The sequence below is a fragment of the Ursus maritimus genome, unplaced genomic scaffold, assembly GCF_017311325.1.
Source record: "Ursus maritimus isolate PB19 unplaced genomic scaffold, ASM1731132v1 scaffold_1, whole genome shotgun sequence".
In the NCBI taxonomy this organism is placed as follows: Eukaryota; Metazoa; Chordata; class Mammalia; order Carnivora; family Ursidae; genus Ursus; species Ursus maritimus.
Genome location: NW_024423343.1, coordinates 44,586,294 through 44,608,519, shown reverse-complemented (window position 1 = coordinate 44,608,519; position 22,226 = coordinate 44,586,294). Strand labels below are relative to the sequence as shown.

Sequence of the window (22,226 nt, the reverse complement as noted above, 5' to 3'; positions counted from 1 at the left end):
TTGTTTTATTTTATTCCCTTCCTTTCTTGTTGAGAACTGGGGCATGGATGGGAAAGTTTTTGGTCCCTTCCACATCTCACTATATATTTTTCTCTCTCAGAACCTGGAAACTTGGCTCTAAATTTTTACTTAGAATTTGAAGTTATTTTTCTTCGTTCAATTATGGATGATGTGAAGTCTAACGTCATTCATATTCCTGATCCTGGAGGTTTTTTTGTTATTGTGTGTCCCCCTGGGATCTTTTATGGTCTTTATTTCTAGTGTATCGATGATGAGTCTGATGTATTGTGCTTGTATGTGTTTTCACTCATTACAGTGTTGTAATCTTGAGTCCTTTAGTCTGGAAATTCATACCTTTGTTTCTGGGAAAGTGTTTGATAATTTTTTTCCTTCAGGTTTTCCTGTTCTCTATTTCTAAAACTCTATCTACTTTGATTTTGGGTCTCCTAGAACAGCGGTTTTCACATTTAAGCATGCATCAGAATCACTGAAGGAAATATTAGATGCTGGACCCATCGCACAGTTTCCAATTCAGTAGAATTTGCATTTATAACAACTTCTTAGATAGTGTTGATACTACTTTTCCAAGGAAAAACAGTCCTAGGCTAATTCTCTAATAGTTCTATTTTCTAAAATCTTCTTTTAAAATATCTGGCTTTGGGGGCGCTTGGGTGGCTCAGTCCGTTAAGCGTCTGACTCTTGCTTTCAGCTCAGATCATGATCTCAGGGTCCTGAGATGGAGCCCAGCGTCAGGCTCCCTGCTCAGTGTGGAGTCTGCTGGTCTGTCTCCCTGTGCTCTTGCCCCTGCTCGTGTCAGTGTGTGTGCCTTCCCTCCGTCAAATATAAATAAAATAAATAAATAAATAAACAAACAAATAAATAAATAAAATCTTAAAAAAAAATATCTGGCTTTTATGCTTTCTGTTCTCTTGGACTGGCCCGATTTCCCCATGGATGGGTCACTGCCTTTTCGATTGGTTACACTTGAACTCATCAGTGAGGGATCCTCCAAGCCTCTTTAAAATGGTACAACATACGGACACATTCACACTTTGTGCTTCTGCCCCTGCATCCTTGCTCTCTCTCCACTTGCACTTGGCACTTCTAAGACCCGTTATAATTTGCTTGCATATATTATTTATGTCCGGCTCTCTCCACTAGAGTTTGGGATCCGTAAGAGTGGGAAAATTGCTTGGCTTTCCTGTCTGCCGCATCCCCAGTTCCCCAAATAGTACTTGATAAGTAGCAAGCACCCAATAATTACTTCTTGATGAATTTTCTCAACTTTCTCTTCTAATCTTACTACTTTTTAAATTGCTTCCATTGTGTTTTTAATTTCCGTAGGCTCTTTTTTGTTCCGTAAGTGTTGCTTTATATACTATCCTGTTTTTATGTTGGATGCAGCATACTTACATGGACTTCAGATTTTTAGTCCTCTCTTTTTTGTTCTTGCTTTCTTTCTGATTTTTCCCCATTCTCTTTTGTTCCTGTTTCGTTGTTTTTCTCCTGGTTTTCATGTGAGTGGTTTTCCTTCAATATACGCACTACTTGGTATGTTTTGATATTGAGGGCTCAGGCCCTGGAAAACGGACTGGCAGTTCTGTGTATATGGGCAGGGCTTGTCAACTGGTGATTGATCAGGTGGCCCATCTGTTTCATGCAGAAATCCCGATAGTCAGCAAGATTCTCTCCCCCCCACCCCCTTGGGCCACACTCCCTAGGGAAGACTCCTCCTACCTGGAAGCTTGTAAGACTAGCAGCCAGGCTTCTGGGAGACGAGATGGGAAAGGGGTCTAGTGGACTTTAAATTCCTCATGTGGACTTTGGCTTAGTTTCTTTGTTTCGGTGAGATGTCTCCCCTCTGTTCTCAGGCTGCCTGAACATTTTGCAGTCCAGAGCTCCAATGGCCCCCCCTTTTTTTCTCCAGCTAGTTAGCAACTCAGTTGATATGGGATGGATTAATCTCTTGGCCGTGACTTGATTGAGTTCCGTTTTTTCTTTTACCTTTCAGGCACCAGGCAGAGTAGAAAAAAATGAAATCCTACTTCTGATTTGCATACAAGCCTTTTGATAGCACTTATAACAAGAGTTTTTATCATTTCTGAGTTTGTGTGCTAGACTGTATGTTTCTAAATGTAAGCCGTTAAATTTTAATAGAATCTTAGGTCAGTTTCTCCCAGAATTAGAGCCTGAGACAAAGATTTGGGTGCAAGTCATTTATTAAGCGATGCTTCCAGGAGCAAAGTGAGAGTGCAGGAAAGCAGGGCAGACAAGGGGAAGAAATCAAGGATGAGTACAGCATCAGGTCTGATTCTGAGGGAAGCTTGGCATGGTATCATTACCTCCTAGAGTTTACCCTGTGTCCAAGCAGAGGAGCTGGGCCTTTGTATTTCATATTAGTCATTGGCTAAAAAATGTGGTGATGTGGGGCAGGGGGAGTCTGAAGACCTGGAGTGTGAGCTCTTACCAGCAAAGTGTGCAAAAGGTAGAGGTTGGGTTTTAGTGCCGATAAAGTGGATCCATTGAAGGAGAGCTGAGCAGGTCCCAGCAGTATCCACTAAATTCTAGTGTCTTCCTCATATATACAGTCATTAAATAAAGAAATGGAATAATATCACTATCCTGATTTTTCAAAATAAATCAGAGATTAAGTGACTTTTCTAACATCTTCAGATTCTAAGCCTGGAGTTTATTCCAACATGCTGCATCGTATTTAAGGGTTTTATAAATATTTTATGTAGACATATGGAATCCATATCAATATGATTTATTTAACCTGAGTATAAGTAGCATGATGACTTTTAGAACTTAAAAAGTACAGGAACTATTACAACGAATGATGTACTTTTCATTTCTCAGATTATTTCCATTTAGGTTATCTAACACTACATAGAAAAATTGGGTTAAGTGGCAGGATCCATATTAGATGTCTGCACAGTTTAATCCCTACCGTCATTCAAGGCTACTCTCTGTGTTTCATTCTTCAGATGATTTAATTAAAGCCAGTGTGAAAAGAAAAAAACCATATTAAAAGGTTCGTGGAGCACTGCAAGAGGTTAACTCATTTAGAATGTACTTGGAGTTCTTCCATAATTTTCCCATGTGGGCCTATTTACATATAATACTTATGACTCATGGCATTTCTGCTGAAGAATGAATATTCTTCCATAAATATTTCCAGTAACTCTTACAGTCTGTTACTGACACATCACACGCTTCCTTATAGTTCGAGAATCACTAGCAGCAATAAAGAGTCTTCCTTTATTTCCCTATTTTTGCAAACTCTAGACCACGCGCTAATGAAAAATCTCTCAGTGATACGATAAATTCAGAGAGAAGGAGACAGGAATTTACCCCATGGATTAATGCAGAACTAAATAGCTCCTATTGTGTTAACTTTCCTCCTGTGGCTTGAACCCTTCCTCCCTTCTGGAGAATCTAAAACGGTGCTTTTCAGACCTGGTGACACATTAAAATCACCTGGGGAGCTTTAAAATGCACAGATGCCCTGGCTCTGCCCCAGACCAATTAAACCAGACTTGTAGGCACTGGTCTGTTGAAAGCCCCCACCTGATGTGTTCACGCAGCCAAGGTTGAATGCTCTGACCTAAATGGAAGCAACGTGACAGGTCCATTGGTGTCAAGAATAGATTTGACTGTGTCCCACATCTTAGAAGCAGGTTTTCAGTTCCTTTTAAGCTGAGAATTTCTCCGTTTATTTTGGTCTTTTGTGAAGGCCTGGTTGACCAACTTGAGGTCAGGCCTGGGCAAACCAAAGTGCCTGATGATGCCGTATGCAGGCCGTCGTCGCGGTTGTTTGGGATAGTTGGAGCACGTAAGAAAAAGGAACTGTTGTACCTTAGAGAATCTGAGAACTGAAACCTTTTTTGCCCTAGTGCTTCTGAGCCTCCCTCTCTTTCCTCCATGAGCTCACGAGAAAGCAGACCAGCAGTTCGTTCCTGTGTTTTCAGGTCACCTTTTGTATCTTCCCTCCGCTGTCCCCTGACCTGTTACTGTTTTCTTACTCTGTTTCTTAGACTTCCGTACAAGGAATCATCTGTGATGCTTTTAGAAGTATAATTTCCTTAACCCTACCTTAGAGATGCTGATTTTTTGACCAGGGAGTTTGCCTTGTTATATTTTAACCTGCTCCCAGGGTAATTCTCATGCTGGTAAAACAGAGCCCATTCTTAAAAAACAAAACTCTGATTTCTTTAGTCGTTATTGTTATTTTTCCAAGAATGAAGGAAGGAATAAAATGGGATGTAAGAAGATACTCTGACATTACTATTTTGCTCCTTTCCATTCTGTGAGTTAACATAAAAAGAGTCTACTTACTTACTTGATACAAAGTGTACACACACACACACACATGTGTTTTTATATAAGAAGTGATGAGTTCATAACTCACTTGGGTGTTATAATTGGTATGGGACAGGAAAGTCTGGGTAATTATATACACTTATTGCATTTAATGATTATTTGCTATTTATATAGAAATATTTTATAGAATAAAATATCCATTCTTCGGTTCTAATTGGTCGTACATATTGCATGAGATTGGACTTCTGCTTGGGAGGTCCTATATCTCTCCAGGATAGAGATTCTGTTACAGCATGGTAATTATTAGGAAACTTTTTCTCTTTTTTGAGGGGGTGTTGGTGGATAGGTCAGGTATTAGCTAAAAACCTTCAGGGATATTTTAAAATCTAGTAAAATCATAGATCATGTAAGTTTTATTTTTAAATGTAGTTTAGCTTATAGCTCTGATAGATGGGGTAGTTTTAAAAAAGTTTGTATTTTAAAAGCTTACATACTATATGAGTGTCATAATTGGAAAACAAAGAAAATGCTTGTTTGAAATTATGAACTGTATTAAATCATATTAATATCTTAAAATATTCCATGACATTTAAATCAAGTAACAATTAAAAGGCATTTATATGCTTTAAATTTACAGATAAATTAATTAACAATTTATAAATTATTAATATATTTGAAATCTTAAATTTTGAGGTCAACTTTATTCCTTTCCTTCTAACGTAATGAAAGTAGCTTTAGTTTTCAATCTTCAAATACAATATTTAGGGGGTGCCTGGGTGGCTTAGTCAGTTGGTGGTCTGTCTTTGGCTCAGGTTATGATATCGGGGTTCTGGGATTGAGACCAGTGTCAAGCTCCCTGCTCAGTGGGGAGTCTGCTTCTCTCTCTCCCTCTGCCCCCCCCACCCACTCATGCTCTCTCTCTCTTTCTCTCTCAGATGAGTAAATAAAATCTTTAAAAATAAATAAACGAATATAATATTTAGGAAAAATATCTTTTTAAAAAAATCTTTGAATAATAGGAATTGTATGTGGTTAATATATTTACATTTTCGTATAATATAAAATAATATAAATTAATAATTCCTCTGCTTAATTAGGATTTAGGTTTGCATTACTACCATCCCATGTGTATACTGTTGTTGTTGTTTTAAAGATTTTATTTGTTTATTTGAGCGAGAGAGAGCAAGCATGGGGGGAATGGGGAGGGAGGGGCAGAAAGAGGATCCCCTCTGAGTAGGGAACTCCATGCTGGACTCCATCCCAGGACCCTGAGATCATAACCTGAGCCGGAGGCAGATGCTAAATGGACTGAGCCACCCAAGTGCCCCCCATGTATATACTGTTACACCATGTTACAGTTCAAAATTATTTGAGATGTGCGGTATGGTAAAGCCTGTATCTGACAAATGGCCGTTTCTAGTTTCTTGGCAGCACAGAAGTGGAGCAGCCTAAAGGAACAGAAGTTGTGAGAGATGCTGTCAGGAAACTCAAGGTAGGGAAAGCCCTCCAAATTAATGTCTAGTGCCTTGATCCTGTCTTACGTCATCAGGAGATTGATACGTATTCAATAGCTTTGTCCTGTTCCAAATGAGTAAATATCACCAGCTTAGGGAAACATGCTGAACAATAAATATGAATCTACAGTTATTTTTCTGAATGTGGCACATTCTTCATATTCGTCCGTAATTTCTCATGCTCAACAACAACACAAAATGGCAGTATTCCCTATGTGTTGACATTCAGTAGCTTGCCTTTACTTTGCTTGGACAATGTGGACTCAGAAACTAGTAATGGCATACTAATTAGCTCCACTAGGAGATCCCATCCGCCAGTGGAAAGTGTAGAGTTAGAATTGATTCCCAAAGAGAATTTTGCAGTGACACCGTATGTTAAAGATGTCCTAATGCACCAATCCCAGAGTATGTGGCTATGTCCCTGAGCAGACGTGGGGAACTGGTGAGACCAAGAGAGCAGAAGACACATTAAATAAGCAACTCCATACTCACAATCACATCTCCTGAGAAAATTTTCTGTAAGATGCCACATATCTTAGCATGTTTTTCTAAGTGCACCCCATTCCAAAAGACATTGTTCTCACTGAGATAGTAAGATGTGAAAAATTCCTTCAATAGAATTCTCATCTTTATCTCATTAAGAAAAACTAACAAACCACTACTTTTTTTTTTACACAATTCATTGTTATTCTCTGTAGTTATTCTCACAATTTTTTTCAAAAATAACCCTTTTCTAACTTTATTTAGTTTAGAGATAATCCAGTTATTTTAGGTCTTTGTGCTTGGCAAAGTCCTAGAAATGAAAAAGTAGCTTTCTGCTTTGAGAATGTCATATCAGATGGACTCTGTTGAGTGTTTAAATTGAAGAGTTGAAGTGGGATGGTGTGTATTCTGGGGGAAGAAAGTAAAATGGATAATATGTTTATCTACCCATTTTACATGTAAATAATTTACTACTGCTTTCAAGTAAATACTCTAAAAGTTTCCAAGATGGTATCTCTCCCATTTGGGAAAAAAATGTACTAGGCAATCATTTCTTTCCACAGCTCATTAGGTAATAATTCAGACTTGCCCTTGTTTGGTCAGTACTTTTAAGCACTAACAGAGGCCTCACAGTTTATGAACAACATTTAGAATAAGATTCTCTTTAAATGTTCAAAATATTGCAAACTCGACATGAGTCCAGCTTCACTACAATCAGAATTTTCTAGAGAAGAATAATGGTATTTATACTTAATGTGTCTTTATGTCTAGGAGGTTCTTTATTCAGTCGACTCAGATCCCAAACCAAAAGGATTAAATTACATTATGACCAGGTAAAATGTAGCGGTATTTGAAATTAAATGCTTTTAAACCGTGGCTAGTTTTCATACATTTTCTGGAGTTCCTATGTCATTTTATATTCAGAAATGTACTCCATTAATAAAGGAATGTGATTTATATTAAGTATGCAGTATAGTTTAAAAATGCACATTCACTTGATAATTTTTGTTTTTCAAGTGCCTTCCAGAACAAATGTTTATCTAATAAGCGATATTTATGCTGCTGATTGCAAAAATTTTGTAGATCAGGAAAGTATATTTAAGGGTAATGATTTATAAACAAATTAAAATAAATAAAACAATGTTTTTAATCTAATTTTATTTTATATGTATATATTTCTTGGTGTCAGAGGTCAGAGGCTACAGTTTAAAGCCTTCAGTAGTATTTGCATTAATTTTAGAAATGTAGACCCTGGCTCTTCTTTAATTCTGTTGTCATGTAGAAATGGCCAGAAGGTGGTGCTATGGTTCTACCAAAAATTAACTATATTTTGTGTACACATCCCCCATTTTAATTTCCTGCTTTTTTTTCTTAAGCATAAGTATTCTGACTGCCTTTTTATTCATTGTAGTTCAGTATTTGATTTTACTTGCCACATAAGTTAATATTTTATTTGTATTTACTCATTTGTCACAATTTTGCAATATTTTATGTACTGGTTTCTGGCAAGAATTTAAAATTTAGGATTAATATAAGATGATGGGATACTTAGAATATTCAATATTGTATTTTTTCATGCTTCTAATGATGCCTGATTATTTTTCAAGAAGAATTTTTAAATTTTGATTTTATTACATATACCTTTTTATCATTTTGTAGAGAATTTATACTTTATCAATTTTTCTTAAATAAAATAATTTTTATATGTGTTAAAATTTTTACTTTTCAGATTTCGTATTTGCCATAACAACATATTTTCTTTTTCTCAATCATGTTCAACCATTTCTATTTCTTAATCATGTTTTAGCCCAATTTTTGAAGAAAATACCAAATTTTCCAAAATGTAATAATTTAAAAACCCTTTCAACTTCTATATATTTAATAGTATTATTGTAATGAATTTCATTTTTAATAGTGTTTTATTTACTTTTATTAATACAACTAGTACAAATGTCAGAGGACACAATATATTTTGTAAACCGTCTGCTTGTGATGTTTAAATGTGGATGAATATTGTTACATAGATCCAAAACTTCTTAGTTTCCCTGGGAGATAAGCAGGGGAGCAGCATTCCTGGACCCCAATTTTAGAGGAGGGGTCCCTTACCCCAATACAGCTAAATTAAAATTGCATGAAGCTCCCTCAGCTAAGGAGACCTTAGGAATTGCTGCTGAGTTTGTTAATCTGGGTCTTTTTCCATTCGACCTCACTGTCTCTATGTAGCATAACACTGTTTTTGCCTTCATAACCAGTTATTTACTTAATAAAGTGTTTAGAGCTTAATCTAATTATGTACATACATACATAGCTGATTCCTTGTAGGATTATTAGGAATATGCTTAATTAAGTTAACAATTGATGAGAGCCACAAAGAGGAAGAGTAGTTCTGAATATTTGACTCGTAGTAATAAATCCATCAGTTTTCTTTCCTAATAATGTATATTCCCTTAGTAGTGTAGTTAGATTTCATCTTTTTAAAATCCTCTGAGAAATAAATAGAAATTGTGTGATGATGCTATTGAAACCCAGTAGTGCTCCCTGTAAGAAATTTTCTTTAGCTGTTCTACTCACTAGTGACATATACTTAACTAACTGTGAATTTCAAGTAACACTTTGTTTTCCCCCCACCTTTTTACGGTGGTCAAGGCTTGTTTCTATTATTTGTTTGTTGTATCCGGATATCCTCCAGGATGCTTAGGCTCTACCCCCTCTGAATATATGTTATTGGGTTATTATATACAAATTTTGATGGTAGATCACTATCTAGACAACCATGAAATGAATCCACTGAAGCAAAAATGGAAAGAAATTCGCAAAAGGCTCTTCAAGTGTTAACGTTCAAGTAGTAAATAGGGAGACAAAAGAATGTAATACAAATAAGAACGATGAGGAGCATGTGAATTAGAAGTATCTTGGAACACAGTTAAGAGGTCTCTCAGACCTTGAGTTAGCAAAACAAACTTTGAGTTAGAGGGGGCACGCAAACTACAATGCAGTAATCTTCGATTTCAGGAAAAAAAATGGACAGGAGTGAGAATATTCTGTTTCAAATACAGAGTGAGCAAAGATAACCTTAGGCACCATTGTTTGCAACAGCTGTGCAGCAGTTGAAGCTAATAACTATTATAAGCCTCGATATACATGAAAGACAAACTGGGAAGTTTTTATTTTTTTTTTTAATGTAGAAAATGTGTTGTGCAAAAGAAAAGAGTTATTTAGTGGGTAGCTGCAAAACTAGATTCTCAGCCTGACTGCTGCAAGCCCATTGCATGACCGAGGGATTGGATTGGATGACCTATAAATCTGTTTTGAGCACAATTACTTCATTTTGATAAGAAGCAGAGAAAAAAATCTCAGAAGCCTTAGATGGATATTTTGTTCCTTTTTCTTTATCTCATTCTTTTGTTTTCTTTTTCCTCCCTACTTCCTCTTCTATTTGTGTGTTTTGTTTTGTTTTTTCCTCTCTACCTATAGCCCTCACTTTTTCCTTTTTTTTCATTTCCTACATGATTTCTTCTTTTCTTTTTCCTGGCAGAAAAGAAGTCACTCAGTGAGGTTTAATATCAGTGGTTGTTCTGTGATAGACTTTAGGAAACTAAAGGAGGTCGCAGGAATGGTTGTGTCCAGATCTGCAAAAGGCCACAAGAGCCACTTCTCTGTGTCTTGTTTCTGGAAAGGAGCGGCATCCAGGAGGCCAGCTTAGCCTGCTGCTGCAGCCCGAGATGGGAGTGGCTTTGCTCAGATGCATTTGCAGAGATAGAAGCCGCTGATTTATTTTGTAAGCCTTCATATGTGAAAACCCCCAAATTGTTTTCATTATGCCAATACAGGAAGGAGCTTATGAAGGGAAAATAAACAAACTGAATCTGCTTTCCTTGGGAGAGAGCTGGAATAATTTTTAAAGATCTGAAACAAAGCATGCTTCTTGAAGACATACAAAAAATTTTCTGGCACAAATTCGTCCAGTTCATGTGCAGAATGTAAGACTTCTGGATGCAAAATGAGAGAACATGACCGATAGCAAGCTAAAAAATTATACCTCCCAAAATGAAAAAACAAATGGTACCCCCCTACCTCGTGATAGCAAGGCAGACACTTCAAGGCATTCACGTATGCATTAATTACATTTTTCGGATGGTAGGGCAAAGCCATGGAAAGACAAAAGGGCTTTTAACCACTCTGTGCTTTAGGACTGAACTATACCATGTGTACGCACATCTGTCCTAAATTAGAGAGAAATGCACAATGCAGATAAATATGACAAAAGAGGACTGAAACCCCACCCTGCCTTACATGTAATCTATTTGGAGTCAAGTGAGGATGATCCATGCGCTGAAAAAATGTTATAATAGTAGGGAATAACATTTTGAGGCCCTAGAAGAGTAGTAAAAAATCCTATTTTTTCCATAGTTCCCCACCCCTGCCCTGTTTTTTATAAAAGAAAGGTAGGAGGAGGGTAGAAAGAAGGAAAGTAGGGGCAGAGCATTATTGCCAGTAGCATTGCCAAATTCAGGACACTCAGTCAACTTTGAACTTCAGATAAACAATGAATAATATTTTAGTGTAAGTATGTGTCCCAAGTATTGCATGGGACATACTTACAGTAAGTAGCATGTATGCATGTACACATATATGTGGGGTGTAGATGTGCATTCTAAAATAAAAGGTTTTTCTTTAAGTCATCATTTAATACTCAAATTTAACTGGGCTCCTGTAATTTTTTCCACCACTAAATCTGGCAATGACGGGAAAGAGACAGAAATTCCATTTACAAAGTGCATGAATGTTTGGATTTTCTTTTTTATTTTATAACAAAACCTAACAAGCATTTGCATACACTTCCCAATTCTGTAAGAAGTTACAATAAATATTACTATGAAAGCATTGGGAAAATGTTTAGGTTTTTAAGATACTCGTAATTCTAGACTGAGTCTAGTTCTTAGTCTGTTAGTTGGGATAATTACTTCGGTTCTTAACTTCAATTTTAATATGGTAATCTGTCTCTTTTCATTCATTGGTTTGATTAGGGTAGGATGGTATACCAAGTGAGGTGAGTATCTAGAAATGACAAAGATGGTGTATCCAGCACTGGTGAACTGTAAGTTCTCTAAAGGTATTAAAAACAAAAGATCCGCAGAAAAATAAAGTGATCTTTGCTTATCTTCCCACAAAGTTTTCATTTTCTTAACTAATTATTATGAATATAATTGTTTAAATATAATGAAAGAAGTATTACAAATTTTTTTAAAGATTATTGAATATCTGAATTTAATGATAGTGATGGTAGACTACTATGATTACTAAATATTTTGAAGCTATTCGGGGTTTATAAAATATTTTATAATGGGTAATTATTTAATGGAAGTCCAGCACTGAATACAAACTCCAAATATATATTATATATATGTACACACACACACACACACACACCTAATTGTATATGTGTGTGTGTATGTATATGTTTGTGTTAATTTTCCATGGAAACAGTTATAGTTTTCTGAATAACTTTCATTTGTAGTTTGCAAGACATATCAAGAAATCTGAAGGCCAGAAAATTCCTAAAGTTGAGCTGCAAATATCAATATATGGAGTAAAAATTCTAGAACCGAAGACAAAGGTAAGTCTTCTTTTTGAATGTCAGAAGCCCTGTAATCCTTCATTAATTGAGGTTATGTTCCTATTTCAGTAAATAAGATTGGTTACCAACTGGAACTGGTTAGTTCTCAGTTAATGACAATTTAAAATTCAGTACAGTTTTTAGAAGGAAAAATAACTTTTGGGAGTGCTTCCAAAGTAGCCTGTTCTTCAGCCTGTTTGCAATGGAAGTGTATTTAATAGTGTTTGGTCATGTTTTCAGGAATTTTTCTTTGTTTGCTGTGAAAGAAATGCATGAAGTGTGGTTCCCCAAGTATGAGAGGAGACAAAAGCTGTGTGTTGTTTATTAAAATGTTCTGGGCTGCCTCTTACTGCCTGTAGACATAATCAGTGTGTATTGGTTTATTAAGGCTGCCATGATAAAACACCACAGACATGGTGGCTCAAAGAACAGACATTTGTTTTCTCACAGTCCCGGAGGCTGGAAATCTAAGACTATGCTGACAGCGGTGTTGGTTTCCTCTGAGGCCTCTCTCCTTGGCTTGCAGATGGCGGCCCTCTTGCTGTGTCTTCACATTGTTGTCTGTGCACACACACCCCTGGTATCTCTGTGTGTGTCCAATTTCCTTTTCTTGTTAGGACACCAGTCAGATTGGATAAGGGACCATCCTAATGGGCTCACTTTAATGTAATCACCACTTTCAAACCTTATTTTCAAATACAGTCACATTCTGAGGTATGGGAGGGGGTTAAGGCTTCAGCATATGAATTTTGGGGGAACATAATTCAGCCCATTATACATCGTGAACTTAAAGTTCTTGTATTTAAGAGCCCTTTCCCCTACAAATCCAATGAAAAAAAAATTAAATATAACACATTCTGGCTTCACATTCATTAATATGGATTTGTTATGGACTTCATTGTTTTTACCCAAAATTCCCATGTTGAAGCCCTAAGCCCCAGTGTGACTGTACTTGCAGATAGAGCTTTTAAGGTCATTATGGTTATAAGTGGTCTTAATGAGGACTTCATCTACCAGAACTGGTATCCTGATAAAGGAAGAAAGGGACATCAGGGATGTGCAGGCACAGAGGAGAGGCCCTGTGAGGACATAGTGAGAAGGCAGCCATTGGCAACTCACACGGAAATACGACTAAACGCCGTGTATGGAGAGAACTTCTTTAGTGTTTAGAAATACTGTTCAATAATGGCAGGTCCTTAGAAGAGCATAAAATATAAAGACTTAAAAATTCTATGAGATGACCAACACTGATATGTGGGGTGTGTGCGTGTGTGTGTGTGTGTGTGTGTGTGTAAAAAAGAGACAGAGGGATGGATCATGGGAATGCAGATATAGCTCAATGTTATCAGTTGGTGATTCTGAAGTCCCCCATAGTAAGTCTTCCGTAATAGTGAGTTGCCCATTGACAGCTGTCAGGCGTATCACTCTGTTCTCTAAACTTTGGCTGTCAGATGTAACTTCCTCCTGCACCCTAAATCCCATTTACAAAACATCCGTGAGGTGGGATTCAACTCAGTATAATTTGCCAGTTGAGTTTTGAGTATTATATTTTGCCTTACCCAAATCAGTAACACAAAAGCTTTTTCCTCCCTATCCCACAGTCTCAAATTCCTAGACTTAATAGCTAATTTTCAAGAGGCCCAATTGAATTTTTCCCTAAAAAGATAAGTTTCCCAAGCTTTTAAATAGGGGGAAAAATCTCTTTTTTAATCCCTACCAAATCGAAGAACAATCTTGGAGTTTAAAAATCTTTGAAATGTCTTATAAACTCAATTATATTGCATTTGAATAGAGAGCAACTGACTCTTTACCCATATATTACATATGAACATAGTGTATCTGAACTCTTCATCCATACATAGAATGTACCATTTTTTGGATCCACTAAAAAAAAAATAACCTAAAGAAGTTTTTACTGGCTCTGCTGAGCATCGGGACCCCTAGGAGGTCCTGGGAATGCTGATTGCTGGAGTCCACTCAGGACTTTCAGATTCAGAATCTGCCGAACAAGACTTAGCATCTATATCTTAAAAAACAAAGCCAAAAACACCTCCCTGTGTGACTCTGATACAGCCTGTTCACAGATGTGCATTTATGAACCACTATTTGGGGAGACCTAAGTGAATCAGAACAAAATCTGTCATTCATTTTATTTTGGTTTATTTTATTTAGTTGTAATGAAAAAAAAATACTATGCTCTTAAAATTATTTATAGTAAAACGTACTTGCCGAAACACCTGAGTGGCTCAGTCGGTTGGTTAAGTGTTTGCGTTGGGCTGCGGTCATGATTCCAGGGGCCTGTCGGGCTCCTTCTTGGCAGGGAGCCTGCTTCTCCCTCTACCTGCTTGTGCTTGCAGGCGCTCTCTGTCTCACAAATAAACAAAGAAAATCTTTTTTAAAAAAAGTGAGAATTAAAAATATATATACATGTATGAGGCAGGATTTAAAAATTCATTATTAATCTAACATGGACTTCATAGAAAATAGAGTATTTTTCTATGCCATTTGGATGGATGAAAACAGAAGTGAAAAGCAATCTCATTTGGCTCCAATATTTTTCTTTCTGTGTTTCCCTTTCTTCTTTTCTCACTTGTCCTTCAAACGAAGATTATGCAGTGGTGGAGAGAGGTGGTATAGGTGAATTGGGGATTTATTTATTCTTTGTTCCAACTCCAATAAAATATGGCCAGTGTTAAAGTATAATCGTGTTTTCACTGCGCTTAATTGTGTTCTCAAGTCTATCCTGTCTCATCAAAAATTAGGGCTACATTTAAAAATCACAAAGATTTATCTCAAGAATAAAAAATTCACAAAAATAATAAAATCACAAGTTTTAGCTTCCTAGTCTTCTTTTGTAGGAAGATACCTCTGCTAATCTAAACAAAAATTAAGATGATTCCCAACTGTCATTACCAAAGGCTCTCCGTGATCATACTGGTTGGTGAGTGAACGAGGGCCTGTGTACGTTTTGCCACCAGCCTCTGTAAATGGTATGTTTTCGTGTTACTTGTAGTTTCGCCTACAAATGGAAAAAAATGAATCATTTTTCTATATTATATAGTAATGATATTTCCTCTATATGTCATTAACATGATTATGCAGTTAATAAACTGGTGTCTACCTGCTGTATTTGGGAGCTACAGTGTGGCCGAACGGTATTGTTTGATTGACTGTATTAACATTAAAACAAAAAAATATGTCAGCAAGAAAAAGACTGGTCAATCAGGCAAAGTATAGGAGAAGGATAGTCTCAGACAAATGTGGCCATTGTCCATGTTAGCGCGAACCACAGGAAAAGGAAGATGTCCTCACCAGATGCCTCAGTAAGTTGAGCGCCTCGTTTTGGCATTGTTCCTTCCTGCTGTTGAAATGGGTGGATCAAGCGATCTAGTAATGACAAAAACGTTACAGTCATGTAGCATACTTCCTCATTCTAATTTGCACGCTTGCCTTCGATGACTTACCATTTGGTTTGTATGCAGGGAAAGAATACAGTGCTATAAACAAATTCTCTTAACATTTATCTGTATATCTTACATGGTCATTTTCAGTCTGGTGAGCAATAATGTGAAATCAGAGTGATCAGATCTCATCAAACTGACACATCAAACCCTGAACTTAGAAAGATGTAGTAACAGGTGCCATAGTTACAGAATATATATTGTAATATATATATGTATATATAATATATATGTACATATATGAAAAATAAAACTGAAACTATATGTATCTATCTCTCTCTCTCTCTCTCTCTATCTAGTTGCAGTACTTATCTTTCTGATTAGTAGGATTGATTCGGTAATTTAAATGCTTGATATGTAGACCTTCCTCATGAAGACATGTAAAATACAATATAAAAACGAAGGTTGAAAGCGTATATGTTTCATAGGAAATCGTGTGCAGATGAAGTTATGTTTTAAACTGAAATGCTAGTGAGTAGAAGTAAGATAAAATGAAAACGTTCCGGTAAAAAAGGATTCTGCTGATACTATAACCTCGTGAAAGTATCTTAATTCTCTGGGTCTCGATGTTCTTCTAAGTAAAATTTCAGGGTTTAAAATAATTGTCTCTTAAGATCCCTTGCAAGTCAGAAAGTCCATGCACCTCTGATCCTTTTGTATTTTGCTTGTGTTCCTCTAAGTCCTATTGAGATGACTACCTTAGTTTAATCTGAGTCAGGCGGTCCATCTCCATTACGTATTTGTTTAAGTTCGGGTGTACGTAATTATAAACTGAAGTTTGACAGATGATTGTTTCACTTTTAAAGTCATAAGTTGTATGTTATTAACACAAGCTGGTATTTCAGAAAATGGACAAAAATCTCTTTAAGTGTTTATTTCCATTTGTGTTCACAGGAAGTCCAACACAATTGCCAGCTTCATAGAATATCATTTTGTGCAGATGACAAAACTGACAAGAGGATATTCACTTTCATATGCAAAGATTCTGAGTCAAATAAACATTTGTGCTATGTATTTGACAGCGAAAAGTGTGTAAGTATGCCAGATGTTTTAGGGTGGTTTGTTCTGTTTTACAAGCCAGGAATTGTCTTGTTTCCGGCGTTAGTAAAGTATTTGGAAATGAATAAGGTCTGCAAATACTTAACGACACTAATAGATTCATCCTGTCATGAGAATGTACTTCAGGATTTCATCCCTAACTGAATTCTCATGTTCATGGGCACAAGCTTGCATGCGAATTTCTTTCTTTAGAACGTCATGCCTGCTTATGTTATGCATTTATTTCTTTTATAATCATATATTTGTAATTTTGATCTCAAATATGACTTAGTAATAGGCACATAATGCAAAGAGTAACAGTGAGCGGAGTATTTCTTTTTTTCTAGAATGCGGTGGATATGATAAAAATAAATATTTTAAACTCCAGGAAATAAAATCTGTATGGCTCCTTTAAAAAAATCTCCAATACTTTGAAAATCTGATTCTTGATTTTCATTATTCAGAAAACTCAATATAATGAAAGGCAATAGAATTGTATGTGCATGAGTGTTGCCTGCATGCATGTGTGTTAGCTTGCAAATGTAGTCTAAAGTTCTCAGCAAGTGAGGTCAATTAGGGAATTCTAAATTTAAGTACTGTAGTGGTTCTTTTAATCATCTGGAATCTTCAGAAAATCCTACATCTTGATTATAAGCATTGGCTAATGTTAATGATAATCTAGTCTGACGTCCTATAAAACAAGATAGGAATTCCAAGCACACATTGCAGCCATTAATGGCTTTAATGAAGGAAGAGTATCTAACAACAACATTATTGGCTTAGACAGGAAAAAAGAACTTAATTCATTTATTTGCTTATTTTTCTGCTATTAAAAATAGCAAAGGATTAATATTATTATCACTCTTATGTAATTTATCCCTTTGGTTCCAGTATGTGAGCTGCTTTTTTTTTTTTAAATAAAGATTTATTTATTTATTTTAGAGAGAGAGAGTGCATGAGCAGGGGGAGGGGCAGAGAAAGAAGGAGAGGGAGAGAAGCAGACTCCGTGCTGAGCACGGAGTCTGATATGGGGCTTGATCTCATGACCCTGAGACCATGACCTGAGCCCAAACCAAGAGTTGGACACTTAACTAACTGACTGAGACACCCAGGTGCCCCAGTACATGAGCTTTTTGAAAGCAAATACCTTTTTATTTGTCCATGTAACTCCTACATTAGGTGGACAATAGATGCTCAATGAATTTTTCCTTATAGAAAAAACGACCATATAGAAAAATTTACAAAAAGTAGAGTAAGTTATTATATGTATCTTTTAAGCTATAATGCTCTAAAAATGCAAACTACTGTGCTAGGTTCTTGGCATCATAGTACTTTTTTGAGGTTTTGATGATCATTATGGAACATCTCATCAGAAAAATATGCTCACCCATATGACAATATTATATGTACAAAAAGGCATTTTATTTATTTATTTTTTAAAGATTTTGTGTATTTGAAACAGAGTCAGTGAGCGATAGAGCAGGAGCGGGGGAGGGCAAAAGGAGAGGGAGAAGCAGACTCCCCACTGAACAGGAAGCCCAGATGCAGGGCTCGATGCCAGGACCCTGGGATCATGACCTGAGCCGAGGGCAGACACTTAACTGACTGAGCCACCCAGGTGCCCACATAAGGCATTTTATATAAAGTTCAGGTTGTTTTTGAAACTTATCCTGTTGAGTGAATGCATTATATTTAATATTCTGTTTCTTAACCATGATCATTTGCAGATGTTTTTCTCTATGTGATTGAGAAGATGAAAGTTGATATTTGTTGAGTATCGTCTGTCTGTAAGATATAATAACCTTTACCACTTATACCAGGCAGTAAACTCTGTTGTCCTTCATTCTTGCTTTACACATAGAAATAAATGGCCTTAGGGTCCTTTGAAATACTCATAATTAGAATTCATTATAAATATTAGCCTTCTTACAGTTTTGTGTCACATGTTTTTATTTAATCTCCATCCAAATTTATTGGATTATTTAAAACATAAGCTTGCCAGAGTCCCTGCATAGTTATAGCATTTCAAAAGTATAAACTCTGTTTCACCCTAATCATAATTGTTTGTAATTCATTTCAAGAATTTAAATTCCTTGACCCATTATTCTCCTTGGTATAGCATATTAGCTTTTTTTCTTGAGTGTTAAAAATAATTTCTTGAAGCCTAAAGCAGTGGCTCACAACTATTAGCATATATAATATTCATAAAGAGGGCTCTTTAGTTTTCACTTAAAAAAAAAGTTCCTATTGATTGGGTCTTGATCTCAGGAAATCTGTATTTAACAAGTTCACCAAGTGATTCTGCTGCAGGTAGATGGAAATCTGGGCTTTGAAAAGAGGTCCAGGTTACTTCTTCAGCTATAAGCATGCATGACTTTTGTGAACTCAAAGAGGCTATGTTTCCTCAAAATTTCATTATATCGTTTCACCTCAAGGTTTATTTGCTCTGATCATAGTAAGGACTATATTTATAAAATTGATTTGGTACGTATGTAGAACTTTTGACATGCCATCCTCTTTAATTCTCATTTTAAATAGCTAATCATGGAGGATTAAAACAGGAAAATAAATAATGGCCCAATTGGCAAAACTCTTTCCTCTTTACACAACCAAGGCCAGAGAAGTTGAATGGCTTTACCAATTTACAAAGCTAGGTAGTAACGGAATCGGGATTAAAATTTAAGACCTTAGATTAACCATTGTAGCATTGGTTCCATCATGCTATATTACTTTTATAACTGTGACCTGTTCCAGAGCCCATCCACTCTTATTGGGGCCTTTGTCTTATCTACTCATTGTATCTTTTTTAGTACTTCTGTAAAGTTGTTGAAAGTTTGAAAGATAGGTAAACTGTAGTATGTCACAAAACTAGAATTCACTACTTTGTAAACTTTCATGTTGTATTAATGAGTCTCCCTCCCTCCATGGTAACAGTCCTCCCCATGAGGATCACACGGGGAGCTGGAGTACCCAGCCCTGCCAAGCAGCAATGAAGAGAGGCCAAATGCGGAAGCTGAACCTCTGCCCCACCAGGCAGTAATGAAGTAGTGCTGTCCATTGCCATTCCCCTACTGGAACGGTGTCAGAGTAAGCCACTAAAACACAAAGCTAAAGTAATTTCTAGAGTCTTATAATATCTAAAATACCCAAGAGTTGGTTGAAAATCACTCACTATATCAAGAAACAGGAAGATGTTAAACTAAATGAAAAAAGATGACCAGTAGATTCCAACACCGAGATGAGAGGGATACTAGAATTACCAAAGATTTTTAAACAACCATCTTAAAAATGGTAAAATAAACAATTACAAGCACTCTTGAGGCAAATTAAAAAGTACAGAATTTTATCAAAGAAATAGAAAATCTAAACAAGGAAATAGAAGGTAGAAGAAAAACCCACTAGGAATCTTAGAATTGAAAAACTAAAATAATCAAATGATAAACTCAGTGTCTGGGCTCAGTAGCAGAATGAAGAGGACAGAGGAAAGAATTTGTGACCTGGAAAAAGGAGATATTACAAAGTGCCCAATTTAAACAACATAGAGATAATAGACAAATGTATGCACACACATGTATACAAACAACACACACTGCAGGCACACACACACACGAAATAATATAAAAAGAAAACAGGACTTCAGGCATCTCTGAGCCTATAACAAAATAGGTAACATTTATGTGTCATCAGAGTCCTGGAAAAATAGAAAAAAGAAGAAAAAGAAGACAGCCTTGAAGAAACACTTGAAGAAATAATAGTTGCAACCTTCCCAATTTTGGCAAAAGGCATAAACCTATAGATTCAAGAAATAAGTGAACTCCAAACAGAATAAACCCAAACAATTCCATGCCAAGATACATCATAGACATTGAAAACTAGACAAAGAAAAATCTTGAAGACACAAGACATAAACAAGTCCTATAACAGAAATTGATAAAGAAGAAGTGGTGTGTGTGTGTGTATGTGTGTGTGTGTGTGTGTGTGTGTGTGTGTGTATAGAATATATATGAATATTACTCAGCCATAAAAAAGAATGAAGTCTTGCCATTTGCAATGACAGGGTTGGAGTTACAGAGTATTATACTAAGCAAAATAAGTCAGCCAGAGAAAAAGAGGAAGACAAATACCATATGATTTCACTCATATATGGAATTTAAAAAAAATAAATGAGCAAAGGGAGAAAAAAAGAGAAAGAGAGGCAAACCAAAAACAGACTCTTAACTGTAGAGAACTGATAGTTACCAGAAGGTAGGGGGAGTATGGGTTAAAAAAAAAAAAAAGTAAATAATACTTTCTGATGTGATTCTAAATGTATATATAGGAAATATGTAAGGTGATTATATTATAAACAGGACAGTTGAAGGGATGTGAAACTTTTCTATATCTCACTTGAACTGGAAAAATGACAACACTATTAGACTGTGATAAGTTATATAAATATAATATGCATCCTAGAGCAATCATTTAAAAAGCTGTACAGTGAGATACATATAAAGTGCTTTAGGCTAATCAAAATTTTATTATAAAAATTTCAAAAACATGCAACAATACAGTGAAAAGAAAATAGGTGACAGAAAAGAAAAATTTAAATGGCAAACTTAACTTACATTGGAAACCGGGGATATACTGTATGGTGACTAACATAATATAATAAAAAATCATTAAAAAAAAATAAAAAAATAAATGGCAAACTTAAGCCTTAGTGTATCAAAGATCACATTAAATGTAAATGGTCTAAATAAAAGAGATGGTCAGAGTGAATTAAAAAACCTAATACAGACATAACATTTTCTACAAGAAACTTTTTGCAAATATAGTGATATGGATGATACAGGAAGATTGAAAAGAAAAGAATAGAAGAATATATATCATGCAAACATTACTTAAATAAAGCAACAGTATAGTACTATAATATAAAGTTGACTTCAAAATAAAAAAAATTATGAGGGACAGAGAAGGGCATTATATAAAGAAAAAAGGGTCATACCACCAAGAAAGCCATCTAAACATGTATAATCAAACAATAAAGCTATAAAGTAAGTGAAATAAAAACTGATAGAACTGAAAGGAAACACAAGATAACACTCAACACTCAACAACAGCAGAATGCATATGGTCTTCCAGTGCCAAAGGAACATGTACCAAAATAAACCATTCCCTGGGCTGTAAAATAAATCTCAAACATTTTATAGAATTGAAACAACAACAAAGAAATCAATTTAAAAATTAATAACAAGATTCTTCAAAAATTGGAGATGAAACTTACAAGTATTCCATATGTCAAAGAGGATTTCTCAAAGGCAACTTTTAAAATACAGTGAACTGTATATAAATGAAGTAGAATGTTATCAACATTTGAGTGATACCACTAAAACAGTGCTGAGAAATAGTTATGACAACTAAATTAACACATGAAAGAAAAGGTCGTCTCAAATCAATGATCTAAGCTCCTATTTCAAGTACCTAGAAAACAAGACATCAAAATAAGCTTGAAGAAAATAACAATGATAAAGGAGAATTTAACAACATGGAAAACAAAAACAATAGAGAAAACTAATGAAACAAAGAGCTGGTTCTTTGAAAATCATAAAAGGATCAAAATTTTAGTGAGATTGGCAAAATAAAAAAGAAAAAAGACACAAGTTACCAATGTCAGGAATGAAACAGGAGATTTCACTGCAGACCCTCCAGATAGCAAAAGAATAAGAGGATACTATAGATAACGGAATATGAAAAAAATGGACAATATAGATGAATTGAATCAATTTCTTAAGAAATACTATCATAAATCAC

General features: G+C 35.6%; 1 protein-coding gene across 6 annotated transcripts in view; it reads left to right on the top strand.

Moving 5' to 3' along the window:
* GULP1 (GULP PTB domain containing engulfment adaptor 1) overlaps positions 1 to 22,226 on the top strand; it is a 253,239-nt gene that overhangs the window by 199,904 nt on the left and 31,109 nt on the right. For all 6 annotated transcript variants that reach the window (XM_008687243.2, XM_008687247.2, XM_040643035.1 and 3 more), the window contains 3 exons: positions 5,744 to 5,815; positions 11,839 to 11,937; positions 16,293 to 16,430. In XM_008687243.2, coding sequence (XP_008685465.1) covers positions 5,744 to 5,815; positions 11,839 to 11,937; positions 16,293 to 16,430 — 309 coding nt within the window. The remainder of the gene's footprint in view (positions 1 to 5,743; positions 5,816 to 11,838; positions 11,938 to 16,292; positions 16,431 to 22,226) is intronic.